Genomic DNA, 19,094 nt, shown 5'->3' with positions numbered 1-19,094 from the left:
TAGGCAAGCACTGTGGCCGCACCAGGAGAGCAGGCAGACAGCCAGAGCGGGCAGCACAGCCATCCACACCGCCCACAGACCTGCTGCCTGACTCCCCTGACGGGCCCCTCTCCCCAGTAAGCTGGGGGCAGTGCCCCTTCCTCCACACCACATCGTCCACATCGTCCTCCCCTCCATCTTGGGTCAGGCTGCCATCAGACATCTGGGGTTGCTGCTCCCTCTCCTCCCCGGCCCCCACCCACTGCCCAGGATGTGAATCGGGCAACCAGAGCCGGGCTAGGCCAGGCTGAGTGCTCTCCAGCCAGGGGAAGAGCTGGGGCAGCAGGGACACTCACTGGAGAGCACAGGACCTAGCCTCCTCCAAGAGGAAGGACGGTGAGTGGTAAAACCACGAGCAGGGACCACACAGGTAAGGACAGTCCTGACCTGAACCTGACAGCGGTGTGGGTGCTCAGCTAAGGCTGCACCAAGGACACCTGCCTACCACCTCAGACAGCCCCTCTGCTGGGACAGGACGAGGCACTACCCCTTAGCCTCCTGGGAACTTTCCAGGACTGGCCCACACAGCAGCTTCTGTGGGTACGGGCACAGGAGCAGGGCATACAGGTAAGTGCAGAGCCCCAAGGCCCTAGAGAAGGTGTGAAGTTGCTCTGGTAGAACAGGCAGGGACGTCCCTCTGCTGCCCCGATTCATGACAAGAACCAGAACAGACAGATGGTGGAGCCAGGGCACAGGACTGGCTGTGTCCACCTGGGCACTGCAGACCGGATGCCCCAGTCCAGAAAGGGACAGGTTCTCTGCTCAAGGAGCTCAAGTCAACTCACAAAAATGATGACACAGAACCAGGTGCCAGCGCCCCTGAGGGTGGGCTTTCATTGCTGTGGGCAGACAGATCGAGAGACCAGGAGCAGGAAGGAAGGGCCTGAGGGCAAGCCAGCCACCTCCACTCTCCCTGCAGAGCCAGGAGGACAGGGCGGGGCCTGGCTCTGGCTGGAGACAGCCACAGGTGAAGGCCAGAGAAAATGCAAAGTCTGCCAGCAGAGGGTGTGGGAATAAATACTTTAAAACTTTTTCTCTTATAAATATGCATTAGAACATTTGTAACTCCATCTAAGGGCTCTGGAGTTGACCTAGAACCAGTCCCCCTGCAGTGCAACCCCAGGGTCGCCCACCCTCCCCTCCCGCAGTGCTGGTGCTGTGCTTCAGTCTGGCGGCACCTTGAACTGGTCCTTCTCCCTGCGGATGTAGCGCATGGTGGCCACGGGGTCAGTCTGGCCGGCATGTTGCTGCACCGTCTTCTCCCTGTGGGGGTGAGAGGCATCTGTGAGCTGCCGACTGCCCCAGCACACAGCCCACTGCCCCCAGGACACCCAGAAGAGCTGGGGTTCTGTGGCGAGGAAATTGGCAGGTGTTTCTCCACTGCAGGAGATCGTGCGGCTGCACCAGGTCCTTCCAGCACCATAGGAGGCAGGAAGCCACCATCTCCACAGGGTCCTGCACTACCCAGGCCTCCAGGCCCATGACAGCATCCCTGGCCCCAGGGTCTTGGAACCCCACACCCTTGCCAAGGTGCCAAGGAAAGTTCTCACACTTGGGAGAAGTTGCAGCCCTGCTTAATGATGCCCATGGGGCAAGCCTACCATGTGGGCTCTGGGTTGGGGTCAGCTCTTGCTGGCACAGCCACATGGGGGACCACTGTGCCCACTCACCTCACTCTCATGAAGGGGTTGTAGGTGAACTCCTCGGCGATGGTGGATGGCACCGTGGGCTCCCCAGTGGCATATTTCTCCTGCAAGAGACGCCACTATCACACTTCAAATACCCAGTGGTGATCTTCAAACCTGGTCCAAGCGAGAAGGCCCATCGGTGTGGTCACTGCAGACCACAGGCCCTGACACACATGATCCAAGGGGGAGCTGCTGCCAGCCTGCATGTGCCCCTGCTGTCGTGGGGGAGCAGGGCAGAGGGGAAGCTTTCTCTTTCACACAGCAGAGGCAACAAGCAAAAGCACAGAGAGAGGGGTGGGCAGGCTGGGGTGTGGCTCAGGGTGGAGCTGTGCCGGGCACGCGAGAGGCCCTGGTTCTACCCCAGCACTGCAAAGAAGAAAAGAAAAAAGGCCTAAAGTCCCAGACCCCAGAAGTCCCAGACCCCAGGCCCCATGTAGGAGCTGTGCAATGAGAGCACAGAAATGCACAGTCCCTAGGAGGAGGGGTGAGCAGCAGGAGGACAGGAGCCAGTGGGGAAATTGAGGCAGAAATGTGTTCTTCAAAACAATCAATGAAATCAATGACTGGCGCATAGAGAGAACTGCCAGAGTCAGGTGGCAGAGGGCCACTCCCGATCCGGCAGGCCCTGGGGGGGGGGGGTGGTAGGTGGTAAAAGCTAAGCTATGAAACTTCCAAAAGACAATGTGAAAAAAAAATTCCTAACTTTGGGGTAAGCAGATATTTCTTTTTTTTTTAAAGAGAGAGAATTTTAATATTTATTTTTTAGTTCTTGGTGGACACAACATCTTTGTTTGTATGTGGTGCTGAGGATCGAACCCGGGCCGCACGCATGCCAGGCGAGCGTGCTACCGCTTGAGCCACATCCCCAGCCCCAAGCAGAGATTTCTTAAAAACAAAAAGTATGGCTCAGCCAGGTGCAGGCAGGAGGCGGAGGCGGAGGATGAGGCTGAGGCTGGAGGCGCACAAGTCGGGGCTAGCCTGGGCAACCGCAAGACTTGGTCTCAAAAGAACATCTAGAAAGGTGATGTCGATGAGTAGGAAAGTACCCCTGGGTTCGATTCTCAGAACTTGAAAGAGAAACAAAAGCCATCCTGGTGTTGCAGGAATCATATGGGAACGCACTGGACGCAGAGAGCCAGGAGGCTCGGAAGAGGAGCAACAGATGGACTCCACCAGGTTTCAGGCCTTTCCGTAAGACTGGCCTTGGATGCTGCTGATGCAGGGAAAGGCCACACAGACCCGGCGGAGGCAAGGGTGCCTGCGAGGACATCAGCATTTTCCTTTAGGTGCCAAGGTGATCCAATGAGGAAAGGACTGCTTTTCAGCCACTGAATGACCAGACACCCATGGAAGGACACCTGCCCCTCTGCCACTCCCAGCAGCAGCTTGGAGCATGCCCTGCGCAGTCCACACAAATGCCAAAGCCAAGACCAAAACTCCAGGAGAAAACCGTCTTTGTAACCCAGGAATATGCAAAGATTTTGTAGGAAACAAAAAGTGGAACTTCACCAAAAGTATCAACTTCTGTTTTTCAAAGGAGTCTGGGGAAAACGGGAAGCCACCAACTGGGAAAAAATATTTGAGCCATATATTTATATTTGACAAAGACACAAAAGACACTTATGACTCAATAAGAGAACCCGGTGTTTAAAACAGACACGAGCTGAACTTGCCCTCACAAGAGAGGGCCATGTGGAAAGATGGCCAGCTTCCCTGTCGTCAGGGAAATGGAAATGGCAGAAGCACAAGGTCCAGACGCACACCATCAGGACAAGACCCCAAAGGGCCAGCAGTGCCCACAGCTGGTCAGCACAAGCGCGATGGAACACCTAAGCTTCCAGAGCCGGGGTGTGAAATGGGGCGACCATTCTAGCAAACAGCTGGGTGGCTTCTTCAGAGGCAAAGAGACATTTAACTACATGACCCAGCAATCCACTCTCATCTCCCCAAGGGCAGTTAAAACATGGACCCACGCGAGACTTGTACACCAACTCTCTTGGTAGCGCCACTCAACTGCAAAACCTGGAAACGGCCCAGGAGGCCATGAATAGGGGATGGACAAACAACTGCAGGATCCATGCAGTGGCCACACAGAAGCAGGCCAACAGGGACCTTCGAAGCAGAGCAAGAGGACACACACTCTCGAGGACAGTCTGCTACGGGGGCAGAAAGCACACCCAGGGGGCCTTCCGGGGAGCAGCATGCCACGTCTGCAGCGCACGCTGTCAAGTTCACCTAACCAGACCGGCCACTTGAACCAGCACTCTCCTGTAAGTGGGTCATCCTCTACGTCTAGTTACTAAGAGGCAGGAGGCAGATCTGCCTACATGTGAGAGGCCTTGGGTTTGACCCAAGCACCTGGATATGGGCACTGGCACATGCCTGTGTGTCACCTGATCTAGACCGTGTGTGATTTTGGAGCACCTTGTAAGTTCCCCCAACCTGGAAAAGACGATGGACAAACACAAGACCTGTTAAGAACAGAGTTGCAGGAGGTGGTGGCCCCTGGACTCAATAGCAGGGGCCTCGCCCAAGTCCTGCAGGGGCAGGTCTCTCCGTCAGGGCGACAGCCTGATACTCAGAAGAGGCCCCTGCTCCTGGCCCCTCACCCCTGCCCACTGCGCTGGGGTACCCAGGGCCACCACTGAAACACACCCTTCCACCCGAGGAATCCGGGGGCCATGTCTGCAGGGAGGTCCCCCACGGCCGACTCTACTGCTCTGAATGGCAGCACTGGTGTTACGCAGGCCTCCGAGGCCCACACAGCCCTCACGTGCGGCAGAGGCTGGACGGCACAGGCTCTCGGTGCCCAGCCTCAGGAACCCGAGGAGCACTACAGGACGACTGGCCCAGCCGTGGGTACCAGGCACTCACCTTGGCCCAGGCCAGCTTCTCCAGAACAGCAGTGTTGCTGGGCTCCACGTGGCGTGCGAACTTGAGGTTGCTGATGGTGTACTCATGGCCACAGTAGACTTTCTGAGGAGAGAGCAGCACCCGAAAGGAGGTGATTGCCACCCCTGAAGGTCACACCCACTTCCCCACCTGGGCACCTCACAGGGCACATGCAGCCACTAGGTACCCACAGGACCATCCCTCAGGGCTGGACGCTTCCTACACATGTCAGAAACCACTAAAAACTCCACTAAGGAGCTTCCCCTGCCTGCTTGCTCTCCTAGCACACAGGTGGGGCCTGCACGGGGAGACTGCACAGGAATCCTGTCACCCATACAAATGGCAGTTCTCCTGGGGTGGGCCTAGGACTTGGGGTCCCACAGGATGGGGGCACAGCCTACTGTGTCTGGAGGGAGCCGGCCCAGGACCTCCAGCAGCGCTCTATACATCTCTTCTGCAGTCCCTTCATAGAACTTCCCACAGCCGGCCACAAACAGGGTATCACCTGGAAAACATGGCCACCTGAGGGGGCTGGCTGGGCCTTGGGAAGTGCAGGTAGCTGGCCACGAGCTGGGCTGCTGGCCACGAGCTGGTTGCGGGCCAAACCCCACGGCCTTGGCTCGCTGAGCCTCGAGCTCCCCACACTGTCTGTCCCTGACCACAGCCTCTGCCACGTCCATACAGACCCAGGAGCCACCTCCATCCAACCCAGCACAAGACAACTCAGAACTCTTGTCTTTACCCCGAACTCTTTGCCTCGCGTCTCAACTGGCACCGAAACCAATGTCGCCTGGACCCCACCCTCCAGCTCCCAACGCACCATGGCTCTGGGGCCCTCCCAGCCCACACTGCAGTTGCCTTTCTCAGGCCTCCTCCTTCTGACCCTCCCCTCCCTTTGCAGCTGAGAGCACCCAGGGTCTTCTGCCCTGCAGGCCTCGGCCCAACCACCTCTCTTCCCTGCATACCTGGGCCCTGCACCCAGGCTGGCCCACCTTGTAGGCACCATGGTTTGGCACTGACCACTCCCACCAAGTGCACTCCCACCATTCAGAGCAGTAGAGTCGGCCGTGGGGGACCTCCCTGCTGCCCCTCCATGGCAGGCATGGCCCCCAGATTCCTCAGGTGGAAGGGTGTGTTTCAGTGGTGGCCCTGGGTACCCCAGCGCAGTGGGCAGGGGTAAGGGGCCAGAAGCAGGGGCCTCTTCTGAGTATCAGGCTGTCGCCCTGACAGAGAGATATGCCCCTGCTGTTGAGTCCAGGGGCCACCGCCTCCTGCAACTCCTGAGGCCTTGGCCTCACTGCCACAAGGTGGGTCCCAAACCCAGTCCCAAACCCTGGGCCCTCCCACAGACATTGACCAGGCAGTCCGCCACTACACCCTCCTCTCCACCACCCCTCATCACCCCTTGGCCTGAAGGGACCTTATCTCTAACTGCAGCTGCAGGGGACACCCACCACACCTGCTGTATCTGGACTGTCACCTACACTGATCCCTCCTCGGCTCAGCCAGGATGGAGGGCCCAGCATGGCTCCAGGCCCCACACGGGGGCCCATTGGACAGCCATTCCTCACCACCAGCCTCCCTGTCAAGGCCAGACAGCTCTGCCTCACCAGGACACCGTCCTGCTTGCCCCCGCTGGGGTGGGGCTGAGGCACTCAGGGTACCTGCCAACAGCTACACACAGGCCAAGGCACAAGAGCAGGCCACAGCCACCCTCCACATCACCCTCTAGCTCAGGGACAGCCTCATGAAGGGGCATCCCAAGACCACCATGCCCTCCTGATGTCTGTGACAAACCCAGGAGTTATATGTGGCCTTCCCAAGGGACAAGAGCCACGCACGCTGGGGCAGCTGCTGTGAAGCCTGGCAGCCCGCAACAAGGGCCACACAGTCACCCAGGAATCCCATCCCATGCTGCCTCTCGGCACAGCCATGCGGCAGGTCTCTGTCCCCTGTTTCAGGGCTGGCCCAGAGCTGACATGGCCCAGGGTCCCTGCCCTGCACCACACACTACATGTGGGGAATCAGGAATCTAGCAGCTGCATTTACAAACAAGCGCAGAATAATCTAGAATAATCATGGACCTTCAGGAAAGCCAAGGAGACGGCAGATGCCCCTCTACCCCTCATTGGGCGCTTCCCTCAGCACAAGGCCCACATCACCCTAACACCTCCGCCGCCGACGCGGCCGCAGCCCCACTCCTGGCCCCAGCCAGGCTCTATGAAAACCTCACTGTGGTCACAAAGCCAGGGCAGAAATCTCTGCAGGAACCAAGACTCAGCACCAGTCACTGACAGAACCAGAGACAGGGCTAACCAGCACCATGGCCACCCAGCGCTGGCCATCCAGGCTGCCCTGGCTCAGGCTCCTGAGCAGCACCATACTCTTGGCTTGGCCCCACAGTGACCCCAGGAGCCTGCTGTGTGCCACCCTCAGGCAGTATTGGCTGCATGGCTGAGGCCAGGGTGCCGTGCGTCCTCAACAGCAAGTGACACAAGCACAGGGAAAGATGCTCAGGTGTACCTACAGCCAATCCACATGCCCAGTGCAAGGAATGGACAGAGCCACCCCTCTGCCCTCCAGGGGCCAGGAGGACATGTCTCTATAGGCAGGAGCCCCCATAAAACCTGGCTGCTGCTCACGTGCCCAACTCGGTGGCTTCCATCACCATCTAGTCAGAAGATCTCAGTGTCCAGCACTGGAGGTCAGTATGTAGGACATCTGGATCAGACTGCAGTCCCACCATGCTCTGGGTCCAGCCTAGCCCAGCCCACAGGGCTCATCCAAGGGATGTAAAAGGAGCACTTGGCAGCCCTGGAGTCCCCCTCCTCAGGGACTCCCTGTGCCCAGGCCATGCCCACTTGTCTGTGCTGGAGGGCTGGGGTGTCCCTGCCAGACGGCCTTCTCAAAGTGAGGCCATTTCCCCAGCACCTGACAGCAGCAAGCGTGGCGGGGATCTGGTCCTGAAGGTGTTCCCACTCCCAAGCACCCATTGGCAGCCCAGAATGTTTGGAGCCCAGCCTAGGCTCCACCCTGAGGGCTGTAGTCTTCTGAGCACTGAACTTAGGGCCAGAGAAGGAAAGTGGTCCCTGCAAGTCTGCCTGGTCCCTCCTCACTCCTCAGGCTCACCTGTGAACACAGCAGGGGGATCCGGACCACCAGGCTTGCTCACCAAGTAACAGATGTGTCCTGAAGTGTGGCAGGGGGTCGATAGGCATTTAACATGGAGACTCCCCACCTGAAACAGCAGGCATCAGCATGAGACCCCACGATCCCTCTTTCCAGGGGGTCAGGGGCAGGCGGCAATGCTATTTTCACAAGACCCATCCCCAGCACCCAGCCTGCTCAGACCTTGTGCTCCACAGACATCTGCAGAGCTGCCCACATACAGAGTAGGAGATCCAGGGCAGGGGCAGTGGCTAAGGGACTCCGTCCTGGGGCCTAGCCCTGCATGCAGGGACCACTCTGGAGTGATTGCTCAAGGGCAAAGGGGCTTATTTTGTTCAGACCTTCAAAACCAGGCGATCTTCCAGGGAGAGCGCTCTCCTGCCACCCACCTCCCCAGTTCCTAACTTCAGAACAGTGGGATTCATGGCAAAGCCAATAGGGCAAGACACCCGCAGGAGTTCCCATCGGGACCTCTCATGTCCACTCTCCACATCGGTGTGGGCACTCGCGGCTGAGCTACTGGAAGCTGTCTGGATCCTGGCACCCCTCCACACAGCCCATCATCATGCATCCAAGAGAGCTCCATGGACCCCAAGTCCCTGTGGCCCAGGGCTGTGCTCCACAGCCTCCTAACACCAGGGACACACTGTGCACACACTGATTTCCTGCTAATTCCCGAGAGGGAAGACTGTCCAAGGGCAGACAGACTGGGGCAGGCACAGGGAGCCCCAGGCCCAATCCCAAGGACGCCCAGCCCTAGCACCTTTCTGAAGATCCTCCCTACCTGCAGAGTGAACAGGTGAGTGACTTTGTGAGTCAGGGCCCCGATACGGTCGTCACCCCCATACACCTTCAGCCCTGGCTCCAGCTTGACCAGCTTCTCGTTCCCGCCAGCGTGGTCCCTGGAAGTTCAACAGGAGGCTGGGCTACCTGCCGGGTGCAGAGTCTGCCTGCTGCCTTTACACCCCGACCAAATGGAAGCTCCATTTTTCCAGGTCTGTTCCTCATAAGAAACATACACCTTCCAAAACAGGAAAGGCTCCCGTCTGTGGTTGGGCTGCACTGGAAAACCTCTTCAGACACCCAGTTCATGAGCAAGGCACCCTGTGCCCTGCCCATTACTGCTGCTGAAGCAGAGGAACAAATCACCTGGATGACCCCTTCCAAGGCACTGGGGCTCCACTCCCAGCCACCTTCAGGTGCCACTGGCCTGGGCAGCCGGGGCAGTTGTTCTGGAGGTTCCCCAGGTGATTCTAAGGTGCACCGAGCTCAGGAGAGCTTCCTGAGGAACCTCTGGCTCTATCTGTGGGCAGGCCAGCCACAGTGCTAGTAGTAACAAGCTGGAGGACCTCCTGGCACTCCTCAGGGCTCCCACGGTTCCCCAGAGTCCTCTAGCCTGCACTTGGCAAGGGGGCAGCAGAGGGTTCCACTCTGCACCCATCCCAGGCCACAGTGACCCCACTGGGACCATCCCCATGCCTGGGTCAGACCTCACTCAAGGCTGGGGCATTTGCCTTCCCAACTTCAGGGAACATGGCCTCCTGATAGTCCAGTGGTCATCATCCCCACCTCGCTCCATGTCCACCTCAGAGTCCACACCCCATGAAGACTCCAGCACCCAGACAAGAATCCTCTGCCCAGCAGGCCCCAGGTAAGGGTGGAACAGCTGTCCAGCCCCCCTGCCCCCCACCAGCACCCAGGCCAGGGAGCCACCAGCTCCTCAAAATGCTCTCATCACTGATCTTTTACCACCGAGACAAGAATAGTGCTCCCTGCATGAGGAACAGGCCCATCCCCGAGCTCCATCCAGGGTTTGGTCCTGGCCTAAACTTGAGAGGGTGTTGGAGGAAGCCACGGCATACTGCAGCGCCAGCAAGAGTCTCTTGGAGCGTGGACTGCCTGGCGCGGGCAGGGCGCAGAGTGGGAGGCCTCCAGGCAGCAGCACAGGCCCCAGCAGGGCCCTCAGAGGTGGGGGCGCCTGCAGCAGGGCAGCCATGGCACAGGGCATTCAGCAGCACAGGCCAAGAGTGGGGTGACTGGCACCCACCCTAATGCAGGGACCTCTTTGGGACTCGGAGGACCCTGGCCAAGGACTCTGCGTCTGAGCCTTGTCCTCCACACTTGGCTTACATCAGCCTAAGCCCTGGGTGTTCAGGGGCCCCATCCAGGCTGAGATGCCTCAAGGAATGGGTTGAAGAAAAAGGCACTAGATGCCCTCACATGGTCACTTGGAAAAGAAAATTAACAACAAAAGAAACATTTCTTCTACACTTTAAGGGCCTCAAAAGCTTCAAAAGACCAAAAAAGAGGGCTTTGGGTAGGCGACTCTACCCCAAAGACCCAAACACAGGCACTTTCCCCAGTTTTCAGCTTCCAAATATTAAAACAAAACAAACAGAAAAGCAAAAACACTCTTTTTTTTATTTAAAAAAAAAAAAAAACGAGTGGCCGGACATTGTGGTGTATGCCTATAATCCCAAGAACTCTGGAGGCTTAGGCAGGAGGATAGCAAATTTGAGGCCAGCAAGGGCATCTTAGCAAGATTCTTTCAAAATAAAAAAGCTGGGGATGTAGCTCAGTGGTAAAGTCCCCTGAATTCAATCCCCAGTACCAAAAAACAAACAAACAAACAAAAAAACACCAATATCTAGATTCTTTTCTTCCCTAACATGGAGACCCACGTCCCATTTCAAGCCCAAGAGATATGAAAGACAGCCACTGGGCACCCTCCTGTGGTCCAGAAGCCAGACTCCTAGACACCATGAGTGAAGCAGCCCAGAGGACACAGGCCACAAACATCTCCCCAAGGGATTGCTCCCTCAGCAGACCCACCACCCAGGGCCCAGAGTCAGTGCCTCCCAGGCTCAAGGGCAAGAGGGCAGGAACCCTGGTGCCTTTCCTGAATCCTCCAGGGATCCATCCTCATGTGCACTGAGCCAGCCCCTGCCCTCCTCAAGTGAGTGACACACCCCCATTGCCACCACAGGCGCCTCCAGAGCCAGAAAACCAGCCTGAGGAGCCTAGCACTTACCAGTGGTGGTGTGTGGTGAGCACCGTGGTCAGCTTCACACCATACTTTCTCACGGTTTCTACAACCTGCAGCCACATGGGAGGCAGGACGGAGGCTGGGTCATACTCCTGGCCTGGCTTGCCTCCTGCAGGGTGGGTGCCTAACCCCCAGCCCAACCCTGCTGGCTGACCAACTCTAGGACAATAGAGGAAGATGGTCTTTTTCTCTTGATCAAGCTGGAGCTCTTGGTCCTACTCACCACCTCCTCAAATCCCTCCAGCTGAGGTCAGCCTCCCAGAGACAGCACCAAGGGGCAGAGGCAGGAGGAACAGTCATGTCCAAAGGACCCATGTACTTGCCACATGGGGCCCGTGGTCTTCTCCACCCCTCCTAATGCCCCCTTAAGAGAGTGGCTGGACACTAGTTTGCTTTCAAAAATTAAATGGGCTAATTTCCACTCATCTTCAGCAGAGCTACAAGGACACAGTGGCTCTAACCCATGGGGATGAAGACAGGGTACTGGGTGACAAAACACAGGGGCCTGGGCACAGCCTCGCACCTTCTGGGGCTGCACAGGGTCCACAATGGCAGCCTCCCGGGTGTCCTTGTCAATGATCAGGTACATGTAGTTGTCGGTCAGGGCAGGCAGTAGCTCAACCTTCATGGCGCTCTGTTCCACAGTCAAACTCTTCCTTAAATCTGTGTAATACAGGAGGGTTCCCAGCAGGGCTGGGCCTGGAGACACAGGATGCAGCCTCAGGTCCTCAGCCTAAGGGCGGGCACACCAAACAGACTTCAAAGGAGCCGCACCCCTTCCCACTCCAAATGAACTCAGGGCCTTGCAAAGCAAGCACTGAACTATCTATCACCCCTGCAGGGTTTTAATTTTATTTTGAGAAAGCATCTTGCTAAGTTACTGAGGCTGGCCTGGAACTTGCAAGTCTCCAACCTCTGCCTCCTGAGTGGCTAGGAATACAGGCCTGTGCCACTCTTGCCCTTTTTTTCTGTGTTTGTTTCTGTTTTTGTCAGTATTGGAGATTGAACTTTGGGGTACTCTACCATTAAGCTGCATCCCCAGTTCTTTTTTATTTTTTGTTTTGAGACGGTTTCACTAAGGTGCTTAGGCTGGCCTTGAATTCGTGATCCTCCTTCCTCACCTCCTAAGTTGCTGGAACCACTGTGTGTACTACTGCACCCTATTGCTCTTTGCTGGCTTTTTAGAGTTCCTCAGACAGAGAATGTCCTGGTTCAATCACATCCACAAGGCAAGTGTAGAAAATGACTCGTGCACACACTGGTGGAAATTAGCTTTCTCAGACTTAGTTCTTTATTTTCTCTTGAGGGTTCTAAATAAGACAGAACTGCCAACTTGTGGTGTGATGCAAACCACTGTCAAACAGGACTACTGCTGACCCTGGGGAGTTGACTCAGGAAGAACAGGGGAAGGGGAGGCAGAAGAAGGGTACCAGTGCCCAGCTGTGTACCCTCCAGCACACCAGCTCACCTCCAGAGAGAGCTCAGTCCTATGCAGTCATTCACAGCCCTCAGGCCTCCAACTGGAGGAGAAAAGAGCATTTGCTCCCAAATGGCAGGCACTAGAGATGTGGAGAATGCACCAGACACCACTTCCAGGGGGACAGATCTGGTCACAACCACTCAGGATTCAAGGGTGGGAGACACAGAATCATCATTGAAGTGAGCCACAGAACTCTGACTGGCTGGGCCAGGAGGCCACGAGAAGTGACAGGAACAAAAGCATCCTCCACTCAATGGACAGATGTCAAAGTACTTTTGGCAATGAAACTCCCATTAAATGTAAAAATACATGGGGCCCCAACACTTTAAGTCATATTTTTAGAGTAGGAAAATATAAGGAGGGACAGTGGGATTCTAGGTAGATGTTGCTCCAGGGGCCATCTAAATATGAGGTTAACTTTATTTGCCAGGGCCTGGGAAATCTTTCTTTTTTTTTTTTTTTTTTTTTTTGGTGGTGCTGGGGTCGGAACTCAGAGCCTTGTGTGTGCTAGGCGAGTGCTCTACCACTGAACTCCAGTTCCCCTTCTGGACACACTATCTGGGAATTTTCCAGATTCATGCTCAGCAAAATAAACATTTTGTCTGATTATTTTTTTGTGACATTCTACTTCCCCCAAGTCCCAGCACTATTCAAGCTACCAGAGGACATCAGAGTGAAAACAGGACTGGTTGGGGGGGATGCTCAACAAGGACCTATTTTTACCTATTTCCTGGTAGAACACTCCAGGCAAAAACAGTGTCCCCGTAAAGGAACACTGTTTATAGCCGGTGTTCAACCTGCTCTAGACACACACATATCTTGTTGGCAAGTTGAAGAGCATGCGTTTATTCCTAAGGAAGGAGTTCACCAGGCACCGGCACCACCAGAAATCCTACTCCTTTTCCACAAGTACCGCTCTCCCAACACTGCCTGGAAACCGCTTCCAGCTCACCGGTTTGCACCTGGAACGTTTTGCACGAGCAGAGGTCACGGGCTACAGCCTATGGTCTGCGCCAAGTCCGAAGACATGTTTTGTGTGGCCCACAACATACTTGAAGGCGTTTCCCAATACCGCCTCTCTGCACCTGTGCGCACCTGCCGCCCCAGCGCATGGGTTAGGGGCTCCGATGCAGCGCTCCGGGGACACCGCGTCCCAGAGGTAGAGACTGCGTCCTGAAAACCTCAATGGGCAGGCTCCTTCCTTAGCAAGGGTGTGTCACGCACTGTGGACCTGGGCGGCTGCCGCGGGACTGGGACTCGGCTGGCAGGCTGTTGGCCACGGCGCGGCGGCCCGCGGTCGCCAGACGCCGAGAGGGGAAGATCTGTAGGCCAAGGCGCCAGGTAGGCTCGCCCGCGGGCTAACGCAGGCAGGAACGGTTGTGCCCACACCCTCACCACGCCCGGCCCCTCCGAGGCCTGGTGGCCGCGTCCGCTCCTCGCCGGACCAGCAGTCTCGGCTCCTTGCCCCGGAGACGGCGTCGGCGCGCCCGACCAACGCCCAGCACAGCGGCGCCCCGGCCCACCTACCAAGGCCGCGGCGCGCGCAGGCGACTCCCAGCGCGGCGAGGCTCCGGCAGCCGAACAGCCTGCGGCCGAGCACCATGACCTGCAGGGCTGCACTGCCCCGCACGGGACCGCAACGCCGGCGTCGGCAATTGCAGCCAATCAGCTCCCTTTCGCACCACTCGACCCGCCCCCACCCAACAAGCGCCGGCCCTGCGCCGCTTCGTCCCCAAACAGGTCCCGACTCTCCCTGCCCCGCCCCCAGCCAACCAGCACTTGCCTCGCCCCGCCCCGCCCCCACCTCAGCCAATCAGCGCGCTCGCTTTCAACTTCTTCCTTCCCCGCCGGGCTGCTGAGGGCCGGAGGCGGGCCCGTGAAGGGGTGCCCGAGGTAGCTGGGAAGTTGTGTCCGGTGCTTCCAGTCTCTCTGGGGCCCGGGCCGGCATCCTGACGTAGCCACCGGGCGCGCCCCGCAAGAGCAGTGCAAGGTAGGATAGGGCGTCGCCGACGGGACAGCGTCCTGAAGCAGCGCGTTCCCTCCAGGCCGCCGTAGGCGCCGGAGCCGGTGGCCACGTGACCTAGGGCTGCGCCATGGCTGCCCCGAGGCCACTGTCCCGCTTCTGGGAGTGGGGGAAGAACATCGTCTGCGTGGGGAGGAACTACGCGGACCACGTCAAGGAGATGCGCAGCGCGTTTCCCAGCGAGCCCGTGCTCTTCCTGAAGCCGTCCACCGCTTACGCGCCCGAGGGCACGCCCGTGCTGGTGCCCACCTACTGCCGCACGCTGCACCACGAGCTGGAGCTGGGTGTGCTCATGGGCAGACGCGGCCGCGCAGTCCCGGAGGCCGCCGCCATGGACTACGTGGCCGGCTATGCCCTGTGCCTGGACATGACCGCCAGGGATGTGCAGGACGAGTGCAAGAAGAAGGGGCTGCCCTGGACTCTGGCCAAGGGCTTCACGGCCTCCTGCCCGGTCAGCGCCTTCATCCCCAAAGAGAAGATCCCTGATCCTCACGCACTGAGACTGTGGCTCAAGGTCAATGGGGAGCTCAGGCAGGAGGGCGAGACATCCTCCATGATCTTTTCCATTCCCTACATCATCAGCTACATTTCTAAGATAATAACCTTAGAAGAAGGAGATCTTATCTTGACCGGGACGCCAGAGGGAGTTGGGCCAGTTAAAGAAAATGATGAGATCGAGGCTGGTATAGACGGGGTGGTCAGTATGAGGTTTAAGGTGGAAAGGTCAGAATATTAAGTACACAGAGCGCCTTCGCTTCCTGTCGGGAGGGAGAGAAGGGAGCAAGACAAACAAGTAAAGGTTATTAAATGTGACTATCTTTTAATAGAAACTATTTCTAAAGAATGATTCGATTGGGTTGCTAAACCTCAGTCAAGAAAAATGGACCCTTTGGAAAAAACATGATCTGGATAAGCTGGGACAGAATTAGAAACAACCAAAATAAAGTGATGCTTTCCACCAGGAGAATGTATTGAACCAAACCTTCAGAGGTCTGTTTCCTGAACTGAATAAGACTTTTCAGTGAGTCTTTCCGGGATCAGTAGTTCAAGACTTAATATCTGCGAAATCATGTTCCAAGTTCCTTGGGACTTGACAGTCATCTAGAGGCATGTGTGGAAATAAAAATTCCCAAATTTACTGTCCCATTCCAGACTAGCTGAATCAACTAATGGAATTAATCTCCAGGGAAGCTTTTTACAGAGCACTCCAACTGATTCTTAACAGGGAAACATGAAAAATACTACTCCTTGTAATCAGTTAACTTAGTTTTATTTGTTACTGACCAGTTGATGAAGACTGCTCCTGTTTACTTTAGGTATCTATACTGGTCTATAGATTCTAAGTTTGGGAGATGATTTTGAAATTACTGTTTCCAAATAAATGTGCTGTATTTGGTGTGGCCTAAAAGTGTACTTGTTTCCCTAGCAGGGCTTCACACCTTGTTCTTTGACCTTTCACCTCCTGAACACTGCTCTAATGATTAACTGGCACCCCCACCTCCCACCTCATGACCAGAGGAGGAGGCTACAGAAGTTGAATGATCTGGGAGTGCTACTGCACCTTTTTGGATGAGCAAGGCAGTATGCACAGCATGACTTTAATAAGGCCCATGGAGTCCTCTAGGGTTAAACCGGAGGACTAGTGAACACAGAAGGTATTGGCTGACCCTTGGGGAAAGTTTAAGACATCTACTTTAATAATAATTTATTGAGCACTCAGTACTGTTGGGTATTATGCCAAGCATTATTTCATGTTCACATGTGACTGTCAAGATGTGAGGATGGTATTATTGCTACTATCCCTGTTGTACAGACAAAGACAAAGATTTAGAGGCTAGGAAGCCTGGCTAGGGTCACTCTGCTGAGTGGCAAAGCCAGGATGTAACCCAGCTGTCCCAAGCTGAGAACTTGGAAGTCTCAACCACAATCAGGCTACATCTTGTATGTTTAAGCATATAAGATTAAAACATTTAGGTATTATACAATCCTCATGTTTAAGTTATAATTTATGAGGATGTTCCATAATAATTGAGTTTAAATGTCTTGCTATCTTAACTACTTTTATCTTTTTAATTGTTTTTTTTAATTGCTTAGCAATGGATGTTTAATAAAGAATATGGAAAACAGGTAAGCAAAAAAGATAGTACATTTTCCTACCCAGAGAGAGCCAAATTAAATGGTGTATATTCTAAATCTGTAAATGTACTTCTTGAAACAGAATTTGCTCACAACATACAATTTTCTGATTTGCTTTTTGCACTTTAAATGGTGACTGTCCTTTTCCATATCAATGAAGACATTTCTGCAGTACTGTTTTCATTGATTATGTATGATTCTAAGGTTAGGCTTCTGGTTTTGGACATGGTGAAATCAGCATATTTGTTAATCCCTTTGGCTAGGTTCCCACAAGTGGAAGGGTCTGGTCAAAGGGTATGCTCATGTCAGTCTGGCTGGCAGATACAAGGTTCAGTTGGAATGTGTCCACCAAGTCAACAGACATAGAAGCAAGCTGATGGCTTAAGGTGGGAACAGTGCTCACATGTTACTCCTGGACCAGCACAAGCCAGTGCCCCTGGGGCAGTGTTCACCAAGTAGTGGAGCAAGCCTTGCCACAAATATCTGACATAAGCATTGAAAGCACAGCACTTAGTCTTTGGATGTAAGAATCAAAAACTGAGTGGTAGTGGGCTGGGGTGGTAGCTCAGTGGCAGAGTGCTTGCCTTGCACGTGTGAGGCCCTTAGTTCAATCCTCAGCACCACATGGAAATACATAAAATAAAGGTTAAAAAAAAAAACTGCCTAAATCCTATAATTTCTGAGATTACTAAAGGAAACTTAACACCCAGAAGGTACATTTTTCTTCAACTTGAAATAAATTTAGACCTACAAAAAGTTGAAAAGCTAATAACAAAACCTTTCACTAAATTCAACAATTGTCATTTGTTAATCACACTTAAGAAAATAATTACATAGTGTATTATGTAATGTATGCTTTAAAAAGCCAGGCATGGCTGGGCATGGTGGTGCCCACCTGTAATCCCGGTGGCTCAGGAGGCCAAGGCAGGAGGATTGCAAGTTCGAGACCAGCCTCAGCAAATTGGTGAGGCCTAGGCAACATAGCAAGACCCCAAGACCTCTGTCTCAAATTAAAAAGTAAAAAAGGGATGAGGATGCAGTTGAGTGGTTAAGTGCCCTGGATCCAATATCTGGTACCAAAAAAAAAAAAAAAAGAAAAATCTTTTGCACAGAAGCCTGGGATCCTTTAGGGTACCTAGCAGATAAAAACGTGCCCTGTGCTCCTGTCATGTATAGAGTATGGAGCCATATGCCACCCCAGCAGAACCTGCAGGGGAATCCTAGGACCCCCCCCCCCAATTTACAAAAAGCAATGTGAAACCTACAAGTCAAAAGAGACTACTCTTGGAAAGAAGCTCCTGAGGGGTACAAGGGAGTTGGCAATGAGATAGGGGTGTACTTGAGTTAACGTGGAGTGTGCATTTCTTCTACTTGGTTTGGTGCCTGCATTCTGGCTAATCTACAACTGAATTTCAGGTATTGACTAGTTTGTAATCTTCGTTTTGTAAATGTGTAAACTTTTCAAAGCGCCTCTGATTTGGTGTGGCTTGATACAGAACTGGAAAATTCCTACATCATCAGATTAAGCCATCAAGGCTGTCCCTTGAGTGACAGGGGCAAGGGGCTTTCGCAGCTTGGTGCCCGTGGCGTTGAGAAGGTAAGTTAGAGCCCTCTGCTGGCCATGCTAGGTTCAGCTGCTGGGAATAGTATTTCCCTTGCGCCTGTACTGGGAGCCTCTCTTCCATGCAGTGGAAACCAGTGATGAGACAGCTGGAGAGGCTCAGGCCCACAGGCCTTGGCTTGAGGCCTGGTGCTTCTTGACTGCTGTGGGAGGTCATCGCGCCAGGACATGGCCCAGCAGCCCTGACACCACCTGGGCAGCACCTTCCTGCCTCCTGCTCCGGTGGGTGGGTCCCTGTTGGAGGGCATCCATGCCCACTCTTGCTTTACCAGCAGCCTCACTTCTCCTCCCTGTCTCCTCCTCCACCACTCTTCATCCAGCCTTCCCTCTCCACCCTCCAAACAAACCCACATCTCCTCCCCACAGGAGAACAAGAGGGAGTTCTTCATCAGGCCCATTTTACAGAACTAGGTCAAACCCTTTACTACCTCACTTACTGTCTGGAGTTGGATCCACTACAGGTCAACTGATGTCCTTCCTCTGTGACTGCATTCAGTAAAAGCCAAAGAAAACCTTAAGACAGGATCAGTTTATCTCCCAACACCAACTTGGCAAGTTGTATATACTCACTTTTCCCTTTCTATTCAATCCTGTGGTGGAGGATGTGTGGCCTTCTGAAGTGCCAAACCCAGTGAGGGGTAGTGGACCCTCCCAGGCTGTGGGCAGTGCCGACTAAGATGGGGTCTTCACAGGCAGGGGCCGGAGCCTAAAGCTAGAAGTTCAGATTGGTGTGGAGCCAAGCAGTGTGCTCTGGGGCTCTTCAGGGAAAACAGGTCCAAGGTGGCCATGGCCTGAACGTCATGAGTAGGTCCCCCTTCAGAGCTCCTGGGTCTCAGGCACTGCTGCCAAAGCTTCTGAAGTTGGTCTCCTCCCTGCTGATTCAGGCTCATAAATGCCAAGGTTGAGGCCACGAGCCCTTACAGCCTGGGTAACTCCAGTGTGTCATCGCTGAGGGCGAGGGATTAGAGAAGCTTGGTGGCAATCAAAACCCCCACTCCTGC

General features: G+C 54.8%; 2 protein-coding genes across 6 annotated transcripts; one reads left to right on the top strand and one right to left on the bottom strand.

The window, feature by feature from the left end:
- Positions 1–843: 843 nt before the first annotated feature.
- Hagh (hydroxyacylglutathione hydrolase) lies at positions 844–13,964 on the bottom strand. 5 transcript variants are annotated; one of them, XM_027940734.2, is made up of 9 exons: positions 13,841–13,964; positions 11,357–11,532; positions 10,819–10,883; positions 8,572–8,689; positions 7,749–7,857; positions 5,021–5,124; positions 4,602–4,703; positions 1,710–1,789; positions 844–1,302 (listed from the first exon to the last, which is right to left on the bottom strand). In XM_027940734.2, the coding sequence occupies exons 1-9, from the start codon at positions 13,914–13,916 to the stop codon at positions 1,203–1,205; spliced, it is 930 nt and encodes a 309-aa protein (XP_027796535.1). In that variant the 5' UTR covers positions 13,917–13,964; the 3' UTR covers positions 844–1,202. The 5 variants fall into 5 exon arrangements, with proteins under 5 accessions (XP_027796535.1, XP_027796537.1, XP_071461488.1 ...); XM_027940736.2 differs by having other exon boundaries at positions 11,357–11,496; XM_071605387.1 differs by having other exon boundaries at positions 11,357–11,566; positions 13,841–13,943.
- A 165-nt stretch (positions 13,965–14,129) lies between these two features.
- Fahd1 (fumarylacetoacetate hydrolase domain containing 1) lies at positions 14,130–15,317 on the top strand. Its single transcript, XM_027940740.2, has one exon. The coding sequence runs from the start codon at positions 14,407–14,409 to the stop codon at positions 15,070–15,072; it is 666 nt and encodes a 221-aa protein (XP_027796541.2). The 5' UTR covers positions 14,130–14,406; the 3' UTR covers positions 15,073–15,317.
- The last annotated feature ends 3,777 nt before the right edge of the window (positions 15,318–19,094 follow it).

This window comes from Marmota flaviventris, chromosome 19 (genome assembly GCF_047511675.1).
Source record: "Marmota flaviventris isolate mMarFla1 chromosome 19, mMarFla1.hap1, whole genome shotgun sequence".
Taxonomy (NCBI): domain Eukaryota; kingdom Metazoa; phylum Chordata; class Mammalia; order Rodentia; family Sciuridae; genus Marmota; species Marmota flaviventris.
The sequence above is the reverse complement of the archived record's forward strand: the minus strand, read 5'-3'. Positions and strand labels throughout refer to the sequence as shown.